The 19,565-nt window shown below is 33.6% G+C and overlaps 1 protein-coding gene across 1 annotated transcript; it reads right to left on the bottom strand.

The window, feature by feature from the left end:
• Window positions 1-2,942: 2,942 nt before the first annotated feature.
• LOC141250277 (uncharacterized) lies at window positions 2,943-5,464 on the bottom strand. The gene is made up of 8 exons (XM_073669914.1): window positions 5,331-5,464; window positions 5,187-5,240; window positions 4,861-4,989; window positions 4,675-4,780; window positions 4,523-4,564; window positions 3,756-4,227; window positions 3,325-3,390; window positions 2,943-2,956 (listed from the first exon to the last, which is right to left on the bottom strand). Exons 1-8 carry the CDS (start codon window positions 5,462-5,464, stop codon window positions 2,943-2,945), a joined length of 1,017 nt encoding a protein of 338 aa, XP_073526015.1.
• Window positions 5,465-19,565: the final 14,101 nt, after the last annotated feature.

Below are 19,565 nucleotides of genomic sequence, written 5' to 3'. Positions count from 1 at the left end.
TCCAAGCCGGCGACGGGTCACTGCGCTCTACAAGGGATGGACAAATATATTTGGCCCGGATTACCTTTGCCCAAAGATCCTCCTTTGCATGGATAAAACGCCATGCAAGCTTACCATTTAGCGCAACGTAAGCTCTCTCATCCTCCTTAGGCCCAAGCCCCCCACCTCTCTAGGCTTACAAAGCTCACTCCACCCGACCAGGTGTATCCGCCGCGTGTTCTCCGGACCGCCCCAAACGAAAGACCTAGTGACTTGATCAATCTTCTTACACGTAGTCTTAGTGAAGGAAAGCGTCACCATCGTGTATACCGAAATCGATTGAAGCACCGAGTTGGCAAGCGTCACCCTTCCGAAAAAGATAAGGTATTTGTTCCTCCACCCTCCATGAAGAGCCTTCATCTTATCAATGAGTGTGTTGAACGTGGAAACTCCGAGCAGTTTATGAAGAACCGGGACCCCGAGGTACACCCCAAGGTCTTCTGTAACCCTCATGCCACTATCCTCCTCAATTTTCCTACGCACACTCGCATTCACATTAGGAGAAACATAAATGAGGGATTTAGAAGCACTAACCTTTTACTGGACGAGGGACAAAATAAGTCCAAACACCTAAGTGCCTATGAGGCTTGCACCACCGACGCTTCCCCTAAAAGAAGGATGTCATCCGCGAACATAATATGTGTAAGTGCGGGACCTCCCGTAGAAACGAAGACCGGCTTCCACTTTTTCTTGCTAAGAGAATATTCAATCAATTGACTTAATCTCTCAAGGCATAAAACGAAGAGGTATGGCGACATGGAGTCCCCTTGCCTAATGCCCCGAGACGGCCTAAACACTTCTGTACAATTCCCATTCCACAAGACATGCATCGAAGAGGTGGAGATGCACTCCGAGATCCAATGAACCCACTCATCTGAAAACCCCGCATCCATCAAAGTTTCCACCACGAAAACCCAACGGAGACGATCGTATGCTTTCTCGAGATCAATCTTCATGATCATCTACCCTTTCCTGCCTTGTTTCCTCTTAAGCATGTGAACCACCTCTTGTGCAAGAACAATATTGTCGTTGAACAAGCGACCCGGAATAAAGCTACTTTGGGTCGGGCTCACAAGACAAGGAATAATTCTTTGCAAACAGTTAGTCAAACACTTAATAAATATTTTATAAAGCACATTACAAAGATAAATAGGGCAAAAGAGGTCGACCTAATTGGGATTGGGCACCTTAGGAATAAGAGAGATGAACGTCTCGTTGATACCCCTCGGGAGATCGAAAGTAGCGGTGAACTTGGAAAAAACCTCGCACACCAACGTACCTACCGTCTCCCAACACCTTTGGAAGAAGAGTGGATGAAAACCGTCCGGGCCCGGAGCTTTGAGACTCCTCATGCCCATAAGAGCACGCTTAAACTCCTCCATATCAAAAGCTCCATTAACCGAACTCCACAAGTCCTCACCAAGTCGAGGAAATAAGTTATGCGGAGTCACAATAGGAGAGAGCTTCTCAAGAGTAAGCGAGAAACGCTCCCTAAAGTGATCAACAACCAACCTTTAAAGGAGCCTCAGATTCGACATGCATGGAAATAGGCCATATTTCTATCCCCCTCCACAAGCCACGTCTCTAGATTTTTGGCGCCAAAGATCTTCCTCCTCGGTCAAAGCCGCCTCCTAAGCTCCATTAGCCGCGCCCACCTCCGCAAAAAGGGTCGGAAGGACAACGTTGTAGAGCCCGGGTAATCAAATAAATCAAGCCGAGCAAGTCCACTTTCTTCTTCATGACGTTGTTGAACACTGACACATTCCAACTCCGAAGCACCTCCCGAAGTCGCTGCAAGGCCTCTCTTTCCGGAACACCCTTGCACCATGCATTAGACACAAGGTCCATGAATTCGGATGCCTAGTTCACATGGCTTCGTACCGAAATGGCCTACGATTCCGGTTAACCCATGCCCGAGGCCTAAGATTAAGAAACAAAGGCGCATGGTCCGAGCACAAAAACGGGAGATGCCTAACCCTCGCCTCTATCCATTGGAGGAGCGCATTCACCGTCATGAACACCCGGTCAAGCCTCTTTGCAACATAATCCATTGTATTCAAACCCTTACACCACGTGAATGTCGGTCCCGTAAATCCCACATCGAGAAGCTCGGTATCATCCACCCACTCTTGGAAAGTCCTTGAATCGGAATGAAGCTGCCCCGAGCCCCCGGTGTATTCCTCTCTACGGAGAATACAATTGAAGTCACCACCCACCACCGTGGGCCTCACACATCTACCAACTGTATCCGCAAGAGAAGTCCAAAAATCCACTCTCCTAGGTGCCGACGCCGGAGCGTAAAAAAGCAAAAGAACAAAATATCACTGTCCTTACTCGCCTGCAACATAACGAAATGTTTGGTCTGTTTGCAATTATCACATCCATCGAATCATGGTTCCACACAATAAACACACCACCTGACCTTCCTCTCACGTCAATAACGACGGAGCTACCCCACTTGAGTTTATCACATGCGGTTCTCGCATTCGAACCCCCAACTTGGGTCTCAAAAACCGCAAGAATGTCAATACTAAATTTACAAATCAAGTACCTCGTTGTTCTCGCAAAGCTATCCTTCGTAGCTCCACGACAATTCCATAAAATGCTCTTCATTTGGATAATTGGGAGAAAAAACACATACCCAAACCACTTAACAAGAAGAAGGCTCCTCGGTCGTCCCACGACTCGAGCCTCCCTGACCACTGAAGCTACCGGTTCTCTCTTTCCGACCCGCCCCAGCCCGACTTGCTTCGACATTAAACAGCCCATCGGTAATAGAAAAACTAAATAGTACGTTTACTCTCATTGTTTTTTATATTATGTTCGTCTTTCTCACATTGGTAATAGAAAAACTCTTTATCCGTGGGTTTGAGGTTAATTTCTTTGTGCTCATTTGATTGAATTTAATTATGAAAATCTAAAAGTATATTTAATTAGTATTAAAATTATGAGAATTTTTACAGTGAGAAGATCTTACTCAGCTTAACCTGCTTGTCGAATATTATAAAGTCATGGTTTTTTAAATTGGAATCAAACAAACACTAAAGTTTTGTTGGACCCTCTCTTTATAATGTCCTCAGAAAGAGGATTATTACATTTTGCAGAAAATATTTATTGTATTACTAAAAACTATGAGACATTGAAAAAAGAGAAAATAATAAAATAAATATTTATATAAAAAATTCTTTTAAAATATTTGTCCAAATAAATTTCTAGGATTTAACATCCACATTTAGATAAATGATAAATGTATAACCAGCATGAGAACCAGAGAAGAAGCATTACATTTTCTTTCATCGTCTTTGAACATGCTAATGTGAAGCGTTTTAAATGGTTTGGTTTGTGATGGGCCTGCAAAGTAGATGGGCCATTCCATTACTTTCCCAAGCAGACAACTTAGATTTATGAAAATGACCCAACTCAATTACATACAAAAAAAATGAGCTTTTGGATTTTTCAGTACATTAATAGTAATACCCCCTACGATATTCAAGCAAAATATCATAATATCTAAGAAAAAAATCAGCTTGTTGTATGCTGCATCCCTATCAAGTGATCACCCACCAATCAAGCCAACAAAACAGTCTATATCACTTAACATTCAATTTAAGGAAACAACTACATTAACCATTAACACTTTTTCTCCAAAACATAGTTGAGTTTACCAAATCTTGATTTCCCTCCACTCATTCTATCAGTTAACCAATGACTAGTACTCAATGAACAAGATTTCTCTTCTTGACCACGCTCCATTTCGACCTTAACACTCTGACCCGGATTACAAAATGGTGCGTCCGATGGCCCACCAAAGGGCGGTTTTGACAGCAAGAGTCCAAAATTGTAGGACAACATAGGTGGTGGTCCTATGAGCCCACTTTGTGGGTTGTTCCAACCCAAGTTGATTGACTTGATTGCGGTTTCGGTGGGACCATTGCTGTGAGCCGGCCTCTTGGATCCCGCCAGCTGGCGCTTGTTGTGGTTGACTGCTGCATTTTTGGCTTCTTCTATTGTGTAAGGATTGGTTGCTATTGAACCTAGGTTTGGTCTTTGTATGGACATTGTTCCTGGTAGGCTATGGAGGTAGCTGAATTTCCTTTGTGTGTTGATCACCAAATTGATATCTTCATTGACCTTTTCAAGTGAACCTAGTTGAACAACTCCATCTCTTACTGAAATCAATGCAATTGTCTGCAAAATAGGATATTCTTCTACAATTAGGGCTCTATTCATATCAATATATCTTTGTTTGGTATGTTGTAGATACGAATGATAGGATCGGGAGCAAAGAAGTGATGGTAGCTAATGAGATATCAGTATATCAAGTATATCAGTTTGATATCTATATGCTCATATACCAACACGAGATATAGATATAGTCTGGTATCCATAGGTGATATCAGTATATAGATCTATATACCAAACGAGTTCTAAGTATTTATTGACATATTTTTAGAGTCGTATACTTGCATTAAGGATAACACACCTGAATCCCAGAGTTGAACTGGTTTTGCCATGCCTTGGGATGCTTTTTTCATAAAAAGAAGTTAAGAATATCAGATTAGAAGTCAATAACAAGAAGCCATAGAGTTCACAGGGTGATTAGTAACTAATTAGAGGTGTTGAAAGTGGATTTACATGATCAATTGAGACATTCCAAGAGGAGAAGCAACTTGTTTCATCAGTTGCACTTGCTTTGAACACCCATCTATGGCTGTTTTCTGCTGCCACCTTCCCTAACAATCTACACAACAAAATGAAGAATACAACCATTACCATTGACAAATATTGTCTTTTTAAATACAAATGGAAACTCCTTCCTACCCTTCTCCATAGTTGTAAACTTCATGAGACAATTTAAAGAACACATCTGCTCCGAATCTTCCCTTCTCATATCGAGCCGCTGGTTCGCATTCATGAGAATTGTAGTATCCATCCTCCCAAACAAGAATCCTTCAACATCAAATATCACCCACATTATGCAATTTCATATTGCAGTTGATCACAAAGTATAAGTTATAGATCGAAGCTTATGAACATCATGAGCTTTCAATGTGTATCTTTTGTTTAATTTCTCTGGAACAATCATTTCGATTATGGACCGATTACAAGAAATGCAATGTGTATTTCTCAACATTCAATGTGTATACCAATTTCTTTGGTTTCCCTTGCCTCTATCAAGATCTCCACCTTCATACTCCCACCTGCAAAAAAAAAAACATATTTGTGAAGTTCATAAGCCACCCATTATTGTGCATAAGTTGCTTGTAATACAAGGAAGGAAATTTACATACTTTGGAGGTGGGTAATTTCTAGGCAAGATTCTCCAAAAGACTGCATAAATCCATCTTGAAGGCTCAGATGAAGAACACAAACTACTCAAAGTGTGCTGAAGGAGACAATTCAAAATGGGCAATCCACCTTCCATTGTCCAAAAGCAAGTGAATGATATACAATAATACAATCTGCCACTAGCTAGTTTGTGTCAATTTGGCTCCTCTTTATACACTTTGAGATATATAGGTGAAATGGGAAAGAAGACAGTATTCACATTAAGTAGTACTAGTACTGAACTGTCCCTTCTTCCATGTACTTAATTGCAAATTGCAATGATTAATATAAAGATCTAGTAAACAAATCTTTTGACAATGAAGCAAGTATAAGTTGAAGATTAGAATCTGAAAAATAGTTGTCTATTTCATAACAGTCATGTACAAATTTTCATGTAGAAGGAGATGAAGTGGTCCAGAAGTATATCACTTGAATTATTTTCTAACCAGTATGGCTGTTCTAAGAGATAGCAAGCCTGATTGCTTTCATCTCCCATGGTCCCTGCCTCCTTGCCTTATCTTTTTGATCCACATATACTGATATATTTTACTTTTTTAAAGGTCAGATATTCATATCCATGGCTTACATACATGGTAATTATGTCTATATTTCAACTTTATCAAACCCATTCATCCACTTCAGCAAGCTTATATACTGTTGATAATAATAAATTCCAAATTGAGAGTTGGAATATTAGAAACCCAGTATATAAGTATATAAAATATTCATTTTATTAACACTTAGTTTTAAAATGAAATCTTATTAAATTTATAAGTTGATTGTACTTATGTGATACGTAATACATGCATTTAGACCTGGCAAAACTCAACCCGACCCGATTTCGATCTGATTCGATCCGAAAAGGCACTTCAACTAGATCGACCCGAACCTGATCAACCCGGAATTTGGTGGGTCGAACCCGACCCAACCCGAACCCAAACCCGAACCGAAATATGTGTTTTACATCATGCATGACATTATAATATAAAATATTTATACATAATTTATTTTTAAAATATAATATTATTTATTTATTTTAAAAATAATAGATAATAATATTATTTTATTATTAAAAAATATTCTATCCCTAGAAAAAGCTAATAAAATATTAAATGTAACATTTTTATTCATCGGGGTCAACCCAAACCCTGACCCGATTTGAACTCGAACCCGACCCGCCTGACCCATTTACCAAGTCTACATGCATTCCTGGCAGCACCAGTCCTATTGTCTAGAAGGCCCTAGGACTAGGGATGAGCAAAATTCAGCCCAGGCCGAAAAAATGGACCGGACCGGACCGACCCGGACCGGACCGATGTGATTCGGTCCGGTCTTCGGTCCAAGTTTTTGGTAATTCGGGTTCGTCCGGTCCGGTCCAAAAATCGGTTCGATCCGTTCCAGACCGATATATTAAAAAAATAATAATATTATTAGTTATTTGATTATATAAGGTAATATATATATATAGATTATTAAAAAAATTAATATGTAAGAATAGTTTCATAGTGATATAATATTTTATGTATAAAATATCTTAAAAAATAGAATTATTATTATTATTTTTATGTATTTTTAATGAAAAATATAAGTTTGGTCCAAATCGGTCCAGACGTCGACCAGACCGGACCAGACCGAGACCGGACCGGACCGGACCGATATTTTCGGTCCGGTCTTCGGTCCATATATTTTGTAGTTTCGGTCTTCGGTCCTCCGGTCCGGTCCGGGTCGGTCCGGGTTTGGACCGATGCCATCCCTACCTAGGACAAAATCAAAATTGAGAGCCCTTGAAACTACAAAAATTATGTAGAGAAAGCTGAAAAATCATATTCTATATAATTGATCTACTTTTATTTTAGTGAATTGGACTTGTTATACTATATATTGGGGTCCTGTTAGTGTGATACTAAATATATGGGTCTGTTATACTATATATAATAGAAATATATATATGGGCCCCTATTTTTCATGGACCCTTAGTCATATACCCTACCCTGCCTACTCTTTGGGCCGGCAGTGATTTCTGGATAAAGGAACAACAATTAAGGGGTCCTGGGCAGTGGCGGATCTAGAATTTTTTTTAAGGGGGTCATTATATTTTTTTTAAATATAATTTATTAATAATAAATTTTATTATTAATTTAATAATTATAATAAACAAAATATACTTATAAGGATAAATATAATCATTTAATAAAAATATAGTGAAAGATATTCATAAAATATGAAAAATAGTAGAGATTGGATTGATATGAAATTTGAACTCAAGACCTTTTCATATTATAATGAGAGCTTACCACCTTAGCTAGAGAATTTTGTTGTCATAAATTGAATTTTTTTTAAATATATCTATTTTTTCTTTTTTTCCACTAAATATAATTACCGGTATCGGGTAAATGGGGGGTCAACTTCAGATGCAACAACAACGTGGATTTATTTCCTCCAATGCAGGTAAAAGAGATCAAGATATAACGTACTTATATATCTTAGGGTGTTCATAATTATTCAATCCAAAACATAGGTATTCGATCTATTATTATCCGATCCGATATATTTTATCGAATATAGATATGGGTCGGGGTTTGATATCCGTTGGATATTCGGGGTATGCAATTGCCTGTTATTATAAAATATAAAATAAATATAAATATGAATTAAAAATCAAAATAACAAGTGACAATCTCATAAATTATTAAACCAAACTTCTGTTTTTTTTATTATGTATTAAAAAAATTAAACATCTAAATATTATGTTTAAAAATCAAATTACTAGACTTTGTAAATATTTTGTTATCTTTCTATGTATCATTGAATTTTTCATGCTAACTACACTATTATAAATATAAATTTAGATTAAGCATGTTCTTATAAACTGAAAAAATTAGTAAATTATCATACAAAATAAAATTTAAAGTTTTTTTTGTTGAATTATATATATAAACGGATATTTAGGATATCCGACACTACTAGAAAACTAAAAAATAAAAATAGAAAAAGTTATGGGAAATAGGTACAATTTATAGAAAATAGTAGGTAATTCCAACACAAGATAAATTTTTGGAAAAAAGAGTGTAATAAATGATTGTGATAAAAGAGTGGGTTCTTGGGCTCCTGGGGCCGCTTTGCACAATGCTGTCGGGAAGAAGAAGAGAAAGTATGCTTCGAAATGCGCAGATAATGGCTACTCTTTTATTCCTTTTGCTTTCTCGACATTTGGAGAGTTCGACCAGGAGGTTTTGGCTACCCTTTAGCGTCTCAAACATCTAGCTGTCAGTCACTCAAATATTGTTAAGAGTGAGACTTTTCTTTTTCATAGGTTGAGCTTTTGTATTCAGAAATAAGTGGGAGCTCAACTTGTCTCTCGACTTCCTTCCAACTTTGTTTGTTGATATAAGTATATAATATTACCTCTATGTTCATAAAAAAAATTGTGATAATATAGCTATATATTCTCCCACATCCATGAACATAAAAACAAATCACAAATTTTAGTGTTAACATTTTCCACGTTTCTTTCCTATTTTCCCTTTTTTCCCATTTGTATTTTGTTTTCTTTTTTTCTTTATTATGTTTTATTTTATAATTCTATTTTATTTTATTTTTCTTATATATTATAACAACAATTTCATTAATATCATTAAAGAAACTAATTAATAATAGTCTTGAATAACAGTAATTAAAAACAAGCTACTCCAGAAATTTAATCTACCACCGACAAGGCTAAACACTGCAGAAACCTTGAACACTAATACAAAGAAAGCTATAGATAGTAAACTTTAATCTATCACCAAAATCAGCCACTAGATTGGCCAGTTGATATCCCACCATTTAAGGGTCCGTTCGCCTAAATCACTTATAATGTCTTCATTTATAAGTAGATTTTTTCTAAAATGGTGTTCGGCACTTGCACATTATAATGAGATTATAACGACATATTCTAGAAAAAAAATTCACTCCTTTTTAGCATAAATTTCAAATGATGAAAAGTCATTATTTTAAATAACTATATTATAAGTAATAATGGATGTTCAAGGAACAAACTCCTATAATTTGGTCAGCTATCACTTAACTCCAACTGTTATTATATGAATTTGTCTCTTCCTCTTGCTCTTCATTGATCATCTACATATATGCTTTAATGATCTTCAATTTCTTCATTGAGTTAAGAAACATCCTCTGTGATTACTTTAGAAGAAATCATAATCCTAATATAGTATAAAATTAGGTTTTTCTACTCATTGAATGCATCACTCATGACTCTTATCAACTTTTTTTTTTTGCATGTGTGCTAATTAAGTTTTGCAACAAAACCAAAAGAATTTATAATATAATAAGATGAAGAATAATTATTTATGTTTCTAATATTTAATATTGTGTTAAGTTGTTAAATAATATGGTTATGTCAACATACACTTATAAATATAGATTAATATATACAAAATTAAAAATTAAAAAACATAAATCACAAAAATTTTAAAATATTTTCATAACATATAAGTTAGTAAAATTTATATATATTTATTAAGAACCGCCCCTTATATGGGTCATTTGTCATTGAAGTATCACTTATATGACAATTTATTCTAAAACGCCTGTTAAATCTATTTCATTAGTAAAGTCACACCTCTTGTCCTTTTCTATTAAAAAACTTGTAATTATATAAATTTAGGTTTTCTCTTACCTTTAGTCATTTAATTGCCCTCTCCTTTACTCATTTAATAGCTCTCTCATTCATTCTTATAGGCCAAATTTAAGTAATTTACACTCTTCTCATCTAAGAAACAAAGAGGTCCAATCTATATTCTATTTAATTATTTATATCTTATATTTTATCATGACAATAAGATTTTTCGAATTAGATTTTGCAGGATTTTCACTTACTAATAATCTTTTCTTCAATTTTTTATTTTCTTACGATTTCATTCTTCCATTTTTTCTAGCATATGTACTTCATAAATTTTGGATTTAATATTCAAAATTTTAGAGGATTTTTACATAGTAATGATTACGAGGATATTTGTTGTGAAAACCTCACTCTTAGCAACAAAATTGTGAAAATGTATATAAGTAAATAAGTAATATATTATAATTAAAACTATCTACTTTAACAAAAAAGTTAAAACTATCCATATTAACACATGTGAAAATATTCTCCCACATTGAACCTAAATGAAATTTCCGATCATCGGATGTGTATAAAAAGCCATGTTACATGTTCAGATTTCTGAGCCTCCCACATCGAAAACTTAATAAAGTTTCCTTCTCTTTGAGGTGTATAAAAGGAGATAACAAGATCCCGGTAGAAATTGTTTTTTATGTTTCTCTTATTACTCAAGTGGAGCTTAAAAAATAGAAGCCCAATAATTATTTTTCCAGTTTTAAATTTTTATTTCTTACGTTTTATCATGACAATCAGATTTTTTTGAATTGGATTTTGTTAGATTTTCAATTACTAAAAATATATCTTCAATTTTGTTTTTCGATTTAATTCTTCCATTTTTCAAGCATATGTACTTCATAAAAGTTGGATTGAATATTAAAAAGCTTAGAGAATTTTTTATATAGTAATGACTACAAGGATTTTTTTTTGTAAAAATCCGACTCTTAGCACCCAAAATTATGAGAAAATATATAATTATTAAGTAGTATATTATAATTATAACTATTCCCTTTAACCAAAAAAAGTTAAAAGTATCCATGTCAACACTTGTGCAAATGTTCTCCCACGCCGAAACTCAATGAAATTTTCAACCATTGGATGTGTATAAAAGTCATATTATAGGTTGAGATTTTTGACCCTCTCACATCGTAAACTTAACGAAGTTTCCTTCACTTGAGGTGTATAAAAGAAGATCACAAGACCCCGGTAGAAATGACTTTTTTATGTTTCTCTTATTATTCAAGTTGAACTTCAAACAATAAGAAGCCAAACAATCAATTTTCAAGTTTAAATTTTGTATTCCTTACGTTTTTTCATGACAATTAAATTTTTTGAATTGAATTATGTGGGGTTTTCGAATACTAACAATTTTTCTTTATTTTTTTTATACGATTTCTTTCTTCCATTTTTTTAGCAAATGTACTTAATAAAGGTTGGATTGAATATTCAATAATCTATAAAAAAAAATATGTAGTAATGAATTTGAAGATATTTATTGTAAACAATGCAATCTAAAATTATGAAAAATATACAATTAATAAGTAGTCTTTTCTAATTAAACAATGCAATCTAAAATTATTCATATTAATACATTTGCAAATGTTCTCGCACATTAAAACTCAACGAAATTTTTGACCACTAGATGTGTATAAAAAACCATTTTACATGTTGAGATTTTCAGCCTCCCACATCGGAAATTTAAGGAAGTTTCCTTCTCTTTGAGGTGTATAAAAGGAGATCGCAAGACCCTCGGTAGAAATGGGTTTTTATGTTTCTCTTATTATTCAATTTGAGCTTAAGACAATAGAAACCCAATAATCTATTTTCCAGTTTAAAACATTTATTTCTTACGTTTGATCATGAAAGTTAGATTTACCGAATTGGATTATGTGGGATTTTCAGTTGTTAACAATTTCTCTTCAATTTTCTTTTGTTTTTTATGATTTATTTCTTCCATTTTTCTAGCCTATGTAGTTCATAAAAGTTGGTTGAATATTCAATAATTTAGAGAATTTTTATATAGTTATCACTACGAGGATATTTTTGTGAAAATCTTACTCTTATCTTTAAAATTATGAAAAAGTAAATAATTAATAAGTAGTCTGTTATAATTACAATTACCCCCTTTAACAAAAAAGTTAAAACTATCCATATTAACACATGTGTAAATATTCTCCCATATCAAAACTCAATGAAATATTCGACCATTCGATGTGTATAAAATGTCATGTTACAAGTTGAGATTTTCATTCTCCCACGTCAGAAACTTAATGAAGTTTCCTTCCCTTTGAGGTATATAAAAAGAGATCACAAGACCATTGATAAAATGGTTTTTTATGTTTCTCTTATTATTTAAGTTGACTTTAAAACAATGAAAGCTCAATAATCAATTTTCGAGTGTAAAATTTTTATTTCTTACATTTTATCATGATAATTAGATTTTTCAAATTGGATTATGTGAGATTTTCAGTTGCTAACGATCTTTGTTTATTTTTTTAAAATTTTAACGATTTTTTCTTCTGTTTTTTTAGCCTATGTACTTTATAGAAGTTAGATTGCATATTTATAATTAAGAGAATTTTCATATAATAATGACTACGAGGATATTTATTGTGAAAGTCTAACTCTTAGTACTAAAATTATGAAAAAATATATAATTTATCCACGAGGTAAAAAATTTCATTACTCCAAACCGTACAAGGAAACATCATCTTCCAATAAATCTACGCATCATAGCTCTACCCCTCCTGGTATTAGTCTTAATTTTATGAACCATCCTAAACTTGCAAGAACTAATAATCTCTTTACCCACCCCATCAACATCAATAGTTTTACCATTAAAGATTACATCATTCCTCAATTTCCAGCTATAGTAAATGACTCTTGTAAACGAGAGCAAGCGCACAAGATAAATGTTGTTGGAGCGAGCTGAATACTCCAAAAACCAGTTCCATCATTCCCTTAAGCAGGGCTTCCGAACATAAATCCCCTGCCAAGAAAAAACTACATCGAGAATGCGTTGAATAGTAGTACATTCAAACCAAAGATGGGAGAAGGACTCAACAGCAGCTCCGCACAAACAACAATCAACAGAATCTACTCCTCCCCAGTGATACATCATTTCCCTTGTAGGCAGACGATCTCGAGTCGCTAACCAGCTAGTGAATGCCCATTTCCGGGGATGTATCCCCTTCCAAACGATCTCACACCAGGGTACAATGGCGTAAGTCGTAGCAAGGTAATCATAAGAAACCGAGGAATCAAGGCGTCCATCCGATTTTAGAAGACGTTCAACAGGGAAATTTGGATCAGTAAACCGACTACGAAGCGCATCACGAGCAGCAAGAATAGCTTTCCAGATTGTCGAGCAGCCACTCACACTTCTGCAATCCCAGATACTCACACCTTTCAGCAGATTACGCATTGCCCAGTCTTTCCAAATACTCAGTCTTGTGCTATCCAGATCTAACGCTAACTTGAAGTGTAGCGTTTTATTCCACGAAAGAAGTTCCTTAAACCCCAGTCCGCCACACTCAAATCCTCGACAAACAAGTCTCCAGGCAACCAGTGAATGCTTCTTCCCTGTAACACCAGTCCAAAGGTAAGAGCGACACAAAGTTTCAATACGCCTAAGGACAGATTTAGGGAAAGGAATGACTTGCATCCAAAAGTCGACGATGCTTTCAAGAACGGATTTAATGACCTGAACGCGGCCCAAGTAGGAAAGAAACCTTGCTTGGCGTCCTTCAATCGCGCTTTGAAGCTTACTAAGAATGGGTGCAAAGTCACCCGGTTTGAGTCTTTTCGAGTGAAGAGGCGCGAAAAGATAGCGCACTGGAAAAAATATATAATTAATAAGTAGTCTATTATAATAAAAACTATCCACTTTAACAAAAAAAAGTAAAAAACTGTCCATACTAACATATGTTCAATTATTACCCCACGTTGAAATTCAATGAAATTTTCGACCATTGGATGTGTATAAAAACCATGTTACAAGTTGAGATTTTTTAGCCTCCCACATCGGAAACTTAATAAAGTTTCCTTCTCTTTGAGGTGTATAAAAGAATATCACAAGATCCCGGTAGAAATTGGATTTTTTGTTTCTCAAGTTATGTAAGTTGAACTTAAAACAATAGAAGCCCAATAATCAATTTTCTAAATTTAATTTTTATTTCTTACGTTTTGTCGTGACAATTAAATTTTCCTGAATTGGATTATGTGAGATTTTCAGTTACTAACAATTTTTTTTTAATTTTTTTAATTTTTTACGAATGATGTCTTCTATTTTTTCTAGCCTATGTACTTCACTAAGTTGGATTGAATATTCAGTAATTGAGAGACTTTTTATATAGTAGTGATTAAGAGAATATTTTTTGTGAAAATCTGACTCTTAGCATTGAAATTATGAAAAGATGTACAATTGATAAGTAGTCTATTATAATTAAATCCATCAAATCTGACGAAAATAAGTTAAAACTATCCATACTAACACATGTGTTAATGCTCTCCCACATCGAAACTCAATGAAGTTTTTTACCATGATTTGTATAAAAAACCATGTTATAGGTTGAGATTTTCAACCTCCGACATCGAAAATTTAATTAATTTTCCTTCCCTTTGAGGTGTATAAAAGGAGATCACAAGACCTTCAGTAGAAATGGGTTTTTATGCTTCTCTTATTATTATTTAAGTTCAACTGAAAATAATAGAATCCCAATAATCAGTTTAAAACTTTTATTTCTTACGCTTTATCATGACAATTAGATTTTTCAAATTGGATTATGTGGGATTTTCAGTTACTAACGATCTTTCCTTAATAATTTTAATTTTAAAACGATCTTTTCTTCCATTTTTTCTAGCACATGTAATTAATAAAAGTTGGATTGCGTATTCAATAACTGAGAGAATTTTCATACAGTAATAACTACGAGAATGTTTTTTGTGAAAATATAACTCTTAGTACTAAAATTATGAAAAATATACAGTTAAAAAGTGGTCTATTATAATTAAAACTACCCACTTTAACGAAAAAAGAAGTAAAAATTGTCCACATTAACACATGTTCAATTATTCTCCCACTCGAAACTCAACGAAATTGTCTACCATTGGATGTGTATAAAAAGCCATGTTACAGGTTGAGATTTTTGAGCCTCTCACATCAGAAACATAATGAAGTTTCCTTTCACTTTGAGGTACATAAAAAAGATCACAAGACCCTCGATTAAAATAGGTGTTTATGTTTACCTTATTATTCAAGTGGAGCTTAAAATAATAGAAGTCCAATAATCAATTTTCCAATTTGAAATTTATAAATATTTTGATTCGGTTTTTTCGTATCCGGGAGAATACGAGTATGTGGGCATTTTTATCATGTCCATGTTACACAATCTATAACCTATTCATTTTTATAAAAATATTATTCTGATTTCATTCCTATATTTCGTATATCAATATTCAGATTGATCAAAATTTGTACATGAATAAACCAAAGTTTGTCTCAACTAGCCAAAAAGCTAAGTACGAATATAAAAACTACAATATTAACTTACCAGAACATGAGGCTAACGGATGTGTGTGTTGCTTAACAATTTACATTAAACACATACAATTTAAAGAATGTTCAATGTATATATAATCTCGTAAAAATACAAAAACCCGTGCGAAGCACGGGTATTAGAAACCTAGTTAATCTCCAAGTTAAGATCTTATACAAGCTATAGTTAACATCCAGTCTCCATCCTGATCATCATATGCTAGAATGTGATCATTTTTTGATTTATAGCTAATAGCATAACCTATATAACAAGGTATGATCATCAATAATATAAAACATAACATATACATGATCTCTAGTTTCATAACAACTTGTACCTTCTGGAAGTTGCAAATAAAAAATCACCAATTATTCAGTCCAACAAAACAATCAATTTTAAGTGTAGAAGAAATCAATGACTAACCACTAGGGTAACAATTTGGTGTTCAGAGAAGCCTTATCAAAGGTAGGGAGGAATAAAGGAACTGCTGCATTGGTAGTTATAGGAGTTTCTCTGAGTTTGTTTTAGCAAAAGAATGACTCGGAGATGCAATGTTTCGATCCTCTGATGAGTAATCAAACTAAACCACATCATGTTCCCTGATTTAACCTTCCCAGTGGACAATTTAGCAATCAATTTCTTAAACACCCGATTCCCAGCCAAATACCCATAAATGATTTCAGAAGATCAATATCAAATACCAATTACCAAATCACACATTTTATCTTATATATAGAAATCGAAAATTTCTAATCAGCCTTACCGAGTGATCGGTGGTTGATAAGAGTTGTTTGGTGCAGCATAAACAATGGCTCTTAGCGCCTTTCAAAGGCATAATGGTATAGATATAGGGGTATTTTGATACTTGAGACTCACGCAACATGTTACGCCATTTCACAAGGAATTGCCAAGAAGAAGCTGTTGTTGGACAAAGGCACGGACGCCGCCCCTGGCGTGACCGCCCGTAGCCCCAGAAACCCGAGCACAACCGCGCGTCAGGCCACGCGACCGTGCAATAGCTTTTGTAAGATGTACGCGACCACGTGCATGTCCGCGCAATCGCGCCCTTGTCGAGCCGGACTTTTAAGTGGGCTTTTCGAAGTGTTGCTTGATGCGGGCTTTCTCCTTATCATTTCTAGGGTTTAGTAGGAGCCTTTGGTTAAAAAACACCTATGACTGACTCCATTTCGATCATCATTAATTCTAAACACTTTTTCCATGCAGTTTGAGAGATTATGTTCTAGTTCGTTTATGCATTATTTAATCGTTGAAAACTTCGGATCAACTCGATTGTAAGATATTCTACCTTCGTTCTAAGTTTATGTTTAATTGTTTCTTATCTTGTGCCTTAATCATTATTGAATTAAGCTTGACTATCTAGACTGTCCATTTAGTTAGATTGGTTTAATTCATTATTGCTAGGTTTAGGTTTATCCTAGTTAGAGAACCTAACTATTAGGTAGCATAAGCAATCACTAGGACTAGTTGATCTTGAGATTTTAGGGAGTTGAATGCATGATTAATATCAAGGATATTTAGTATTTAATCCTGAACTTACTGCTGCTAGGTTGTATAGTCTTGATAGTTTCAGGGTTATAGACTAGTTAGGTGCTATTGGGACTAGTTGGATCAATAGCGACTTTAGACAAGATTTAGGACAATTCACTTGAACTATTGAATTAGGAGAAATAGAATATCAACGATCAACCTACTGATCTGATGCATGGATGTTGATTTAAGGAAATGTGCTTTCTTAGGTATTATTTACTGTCAATCCATTAGTTAAAACAAACCATAAAAAACCCCTTTTTGGTTACTAAATTGTCAATCCCATTATTTACTTTAGAATCGATTTCCCTTACTCTTCGTGGGATCGACCCCTTTTTACCACTCTACTAGCTAGAGTAGTGGTTAGGTACTTTGTATTTGATTGAGCATAACGACACACGTTTTGTGGCTCGTCCATGGTGCCATAGATGAAAGCGTCATCTTCAACCACTTTCGACTATCAGAACGACCTTAATCTTCTTCGTCTTCACCTACTTAAACTTGTTCGACGGTGGACCGATTGAAAGCGTCATATTTTGCGGCTAGAGGTGCTAGCCACAATGAAGGAGAGGGGGTGAAAGGCGTCGACAACGGATTAAGGGCGCCATCGTCGGAGAGGAGACACAGATCTAGGGTGGATAAAGAGAGAGAGGATGGGGAGGAAGAGTTCGTATGGAATAGAATGAGAGGAGATAGAAATGATTAGTAATTAGGTCTATACTAGCATATATCTCGTGCCATGCACGAGAATATTTTAATATAAGTGTTATAAATAATATTTTCTATAAGAGAGTTTCTTATAGATTTGAGATTCGATTAAATTGCGAGATTTGGTAAGATAATGAATAGTTATTATATAAAATAGTGACACATGGTGAATAGTACTACTGTAATATAAATAATAGATAAAAATGAACGACTCCAAATTTAACTTATATAATACAAACTAAAATCTAACTTCTATAATACTAAATAGGAATCAAAATCAAATTATTTTCTTTATAGATCAAACTTTTAAAACTTTTTTGTAAATTTATTTACGTAGTTAATATTTATCATTTGATAATAATTAATATGAAAAGATTATATGAATATAAAATATTTTATTTTGCTGAATTTTTTTTTTAAAAATGTTTTCACAAAAATTTGATTCATTTTTTTATTTTAAATAAAATTTAAATTATGGCAGGTTTGAACCTTAGGGAAGAAATGTAGTTTATAATAATATTCATTATATGTTAAAATATATGTCTGTATATGTCTGATATAGTTATTAATTTGAAAATAATCTATTTAGTTATAAAAGGATTTTTAATATTTGAAGTATTAAGTTATTTTTTAGAAGAATCATTAAAATTTAATAATTAAACAGATTAAAATAAAATTATCTTAGCAATTTATTCCTACAAATGTGAGAGTTTATTTATTAATGTCGTTATAATAAGAGATTCTAGGAATAATATATGTTCTTAAATAGAAAATCGATTAAGCAAAAGTTTTGGTAAGATTTGATTAATAAAAATAATAATATATATCTGATTGTAACTTTAATGTATAGATGATGGAAAAAGAAAATATTTTATTTTGCTGAAAGTTTTTTAAAATGTTCCGTAAAAATTGGATTAATTTTTTTTATATGAAATAAAATTTAAATTATGACATGTTTGAATCTTAGGGAAGAAATGTAGTCTGTAATAATATTCATTATATGTTAAAATATATGTCTATATATATCTGATACATTTATTAATTTGAAAACAATCTATTAATTATAAAAGGATTTTTATATATTAATTATTAAGTTATTTTTTAGAAGAATCATTAAAACTTAATAATTAAACAAATTAAAATAAAACTATCTTAGCAATTTATTCCTACAAATGTGAGAGTTCATTTATAAATATCACTATAATAAGAGATTCTAGGATTACTATATGTTCCTAAATTAGAAAATCGGTTAAGCATTAGATTTGGTAACATTTGATTAATAAAAGGGTATTTTGCACGGAACCACCCTTTATAAGGTCGAATTTGCATAGAACCGTCCTCTATATCGATAAGTATTCTGAACTCCCAAATTTCGTCATTTTATTACCAAGAATCACCCCTGGAAGGATTCCGTCAAAATTTTGTCAAAATCTATGAAATGACCAAAATACCCTCACCTTTTTTAAATAAAATGCAATATTGAATTATCTTTCTACCCTTTTCTTCTTTGTTTGTGATTAGCTTTTATCTTTTTTCCATTTTAATTTAGGTGTGTATCTTCTTCTTCTTCACAGAATCATTCAAAGCTTTCACAACATCAGTTCAGCAATCTTCAGCAGAACAACGAAGATTTCACAATTCGAGAAGAGAGAAGCGAGAGAGGCGAGAGATTTCAATACACTAGTTCATCAAATTCAAAATCTTCAACAAATTCGAAATCTTCTCCAAATTCAAAATTCACAACAAAG

The sequence above is a fragment of the Phyllobates terribilis genome, unplaced genomic scaffold, assembly GCF_046119375.1.
Source record: "Phyllobates terribilis strain yellow unplaced genomic scaffold, ASM4611937v1 Scaffold_5519__1_contigs__length_51073, whole genome shotgun sequence".
Classification (NCBI taxonomy): domain Eukaryota; kingdom Metazoa; phylum Chordata; class Amphibia; order Anura; family Dendrobatidae; genus Phyllobates; species Phyllobates terribilis.
This window is presented reverse-complemented; position numbering and strand designations above follow the sequence as displayed.

What these genes read in the sequence shown, in the direction of transcription:
- LOC141250277 (XM_073669914.1), bottom strand. Translation starts at nt 5,464, where the DNA reads ATGGAAGGTGGATTGCCCATTTTGAATTGTCTCCTTCAGCACACTTTG. An exon ending in GGAATGTCTCAATTGATCAT is followed by an intron (nt 4,565 to 4,674) that starts GTAAATCCACTT and finishes TTATGAAAAAAG; the next exon opens with CATCCCAAGGCATGGCAAAA. An exon ending in AGAGAAATCTTGTTCATTGA is followed by an intron (nt 3,391 to 3,755) that starts GTACTAGTCATT and finishes TCTACTTTGCAG; the next exon opens with GCCCATCACAAACCAAACCA.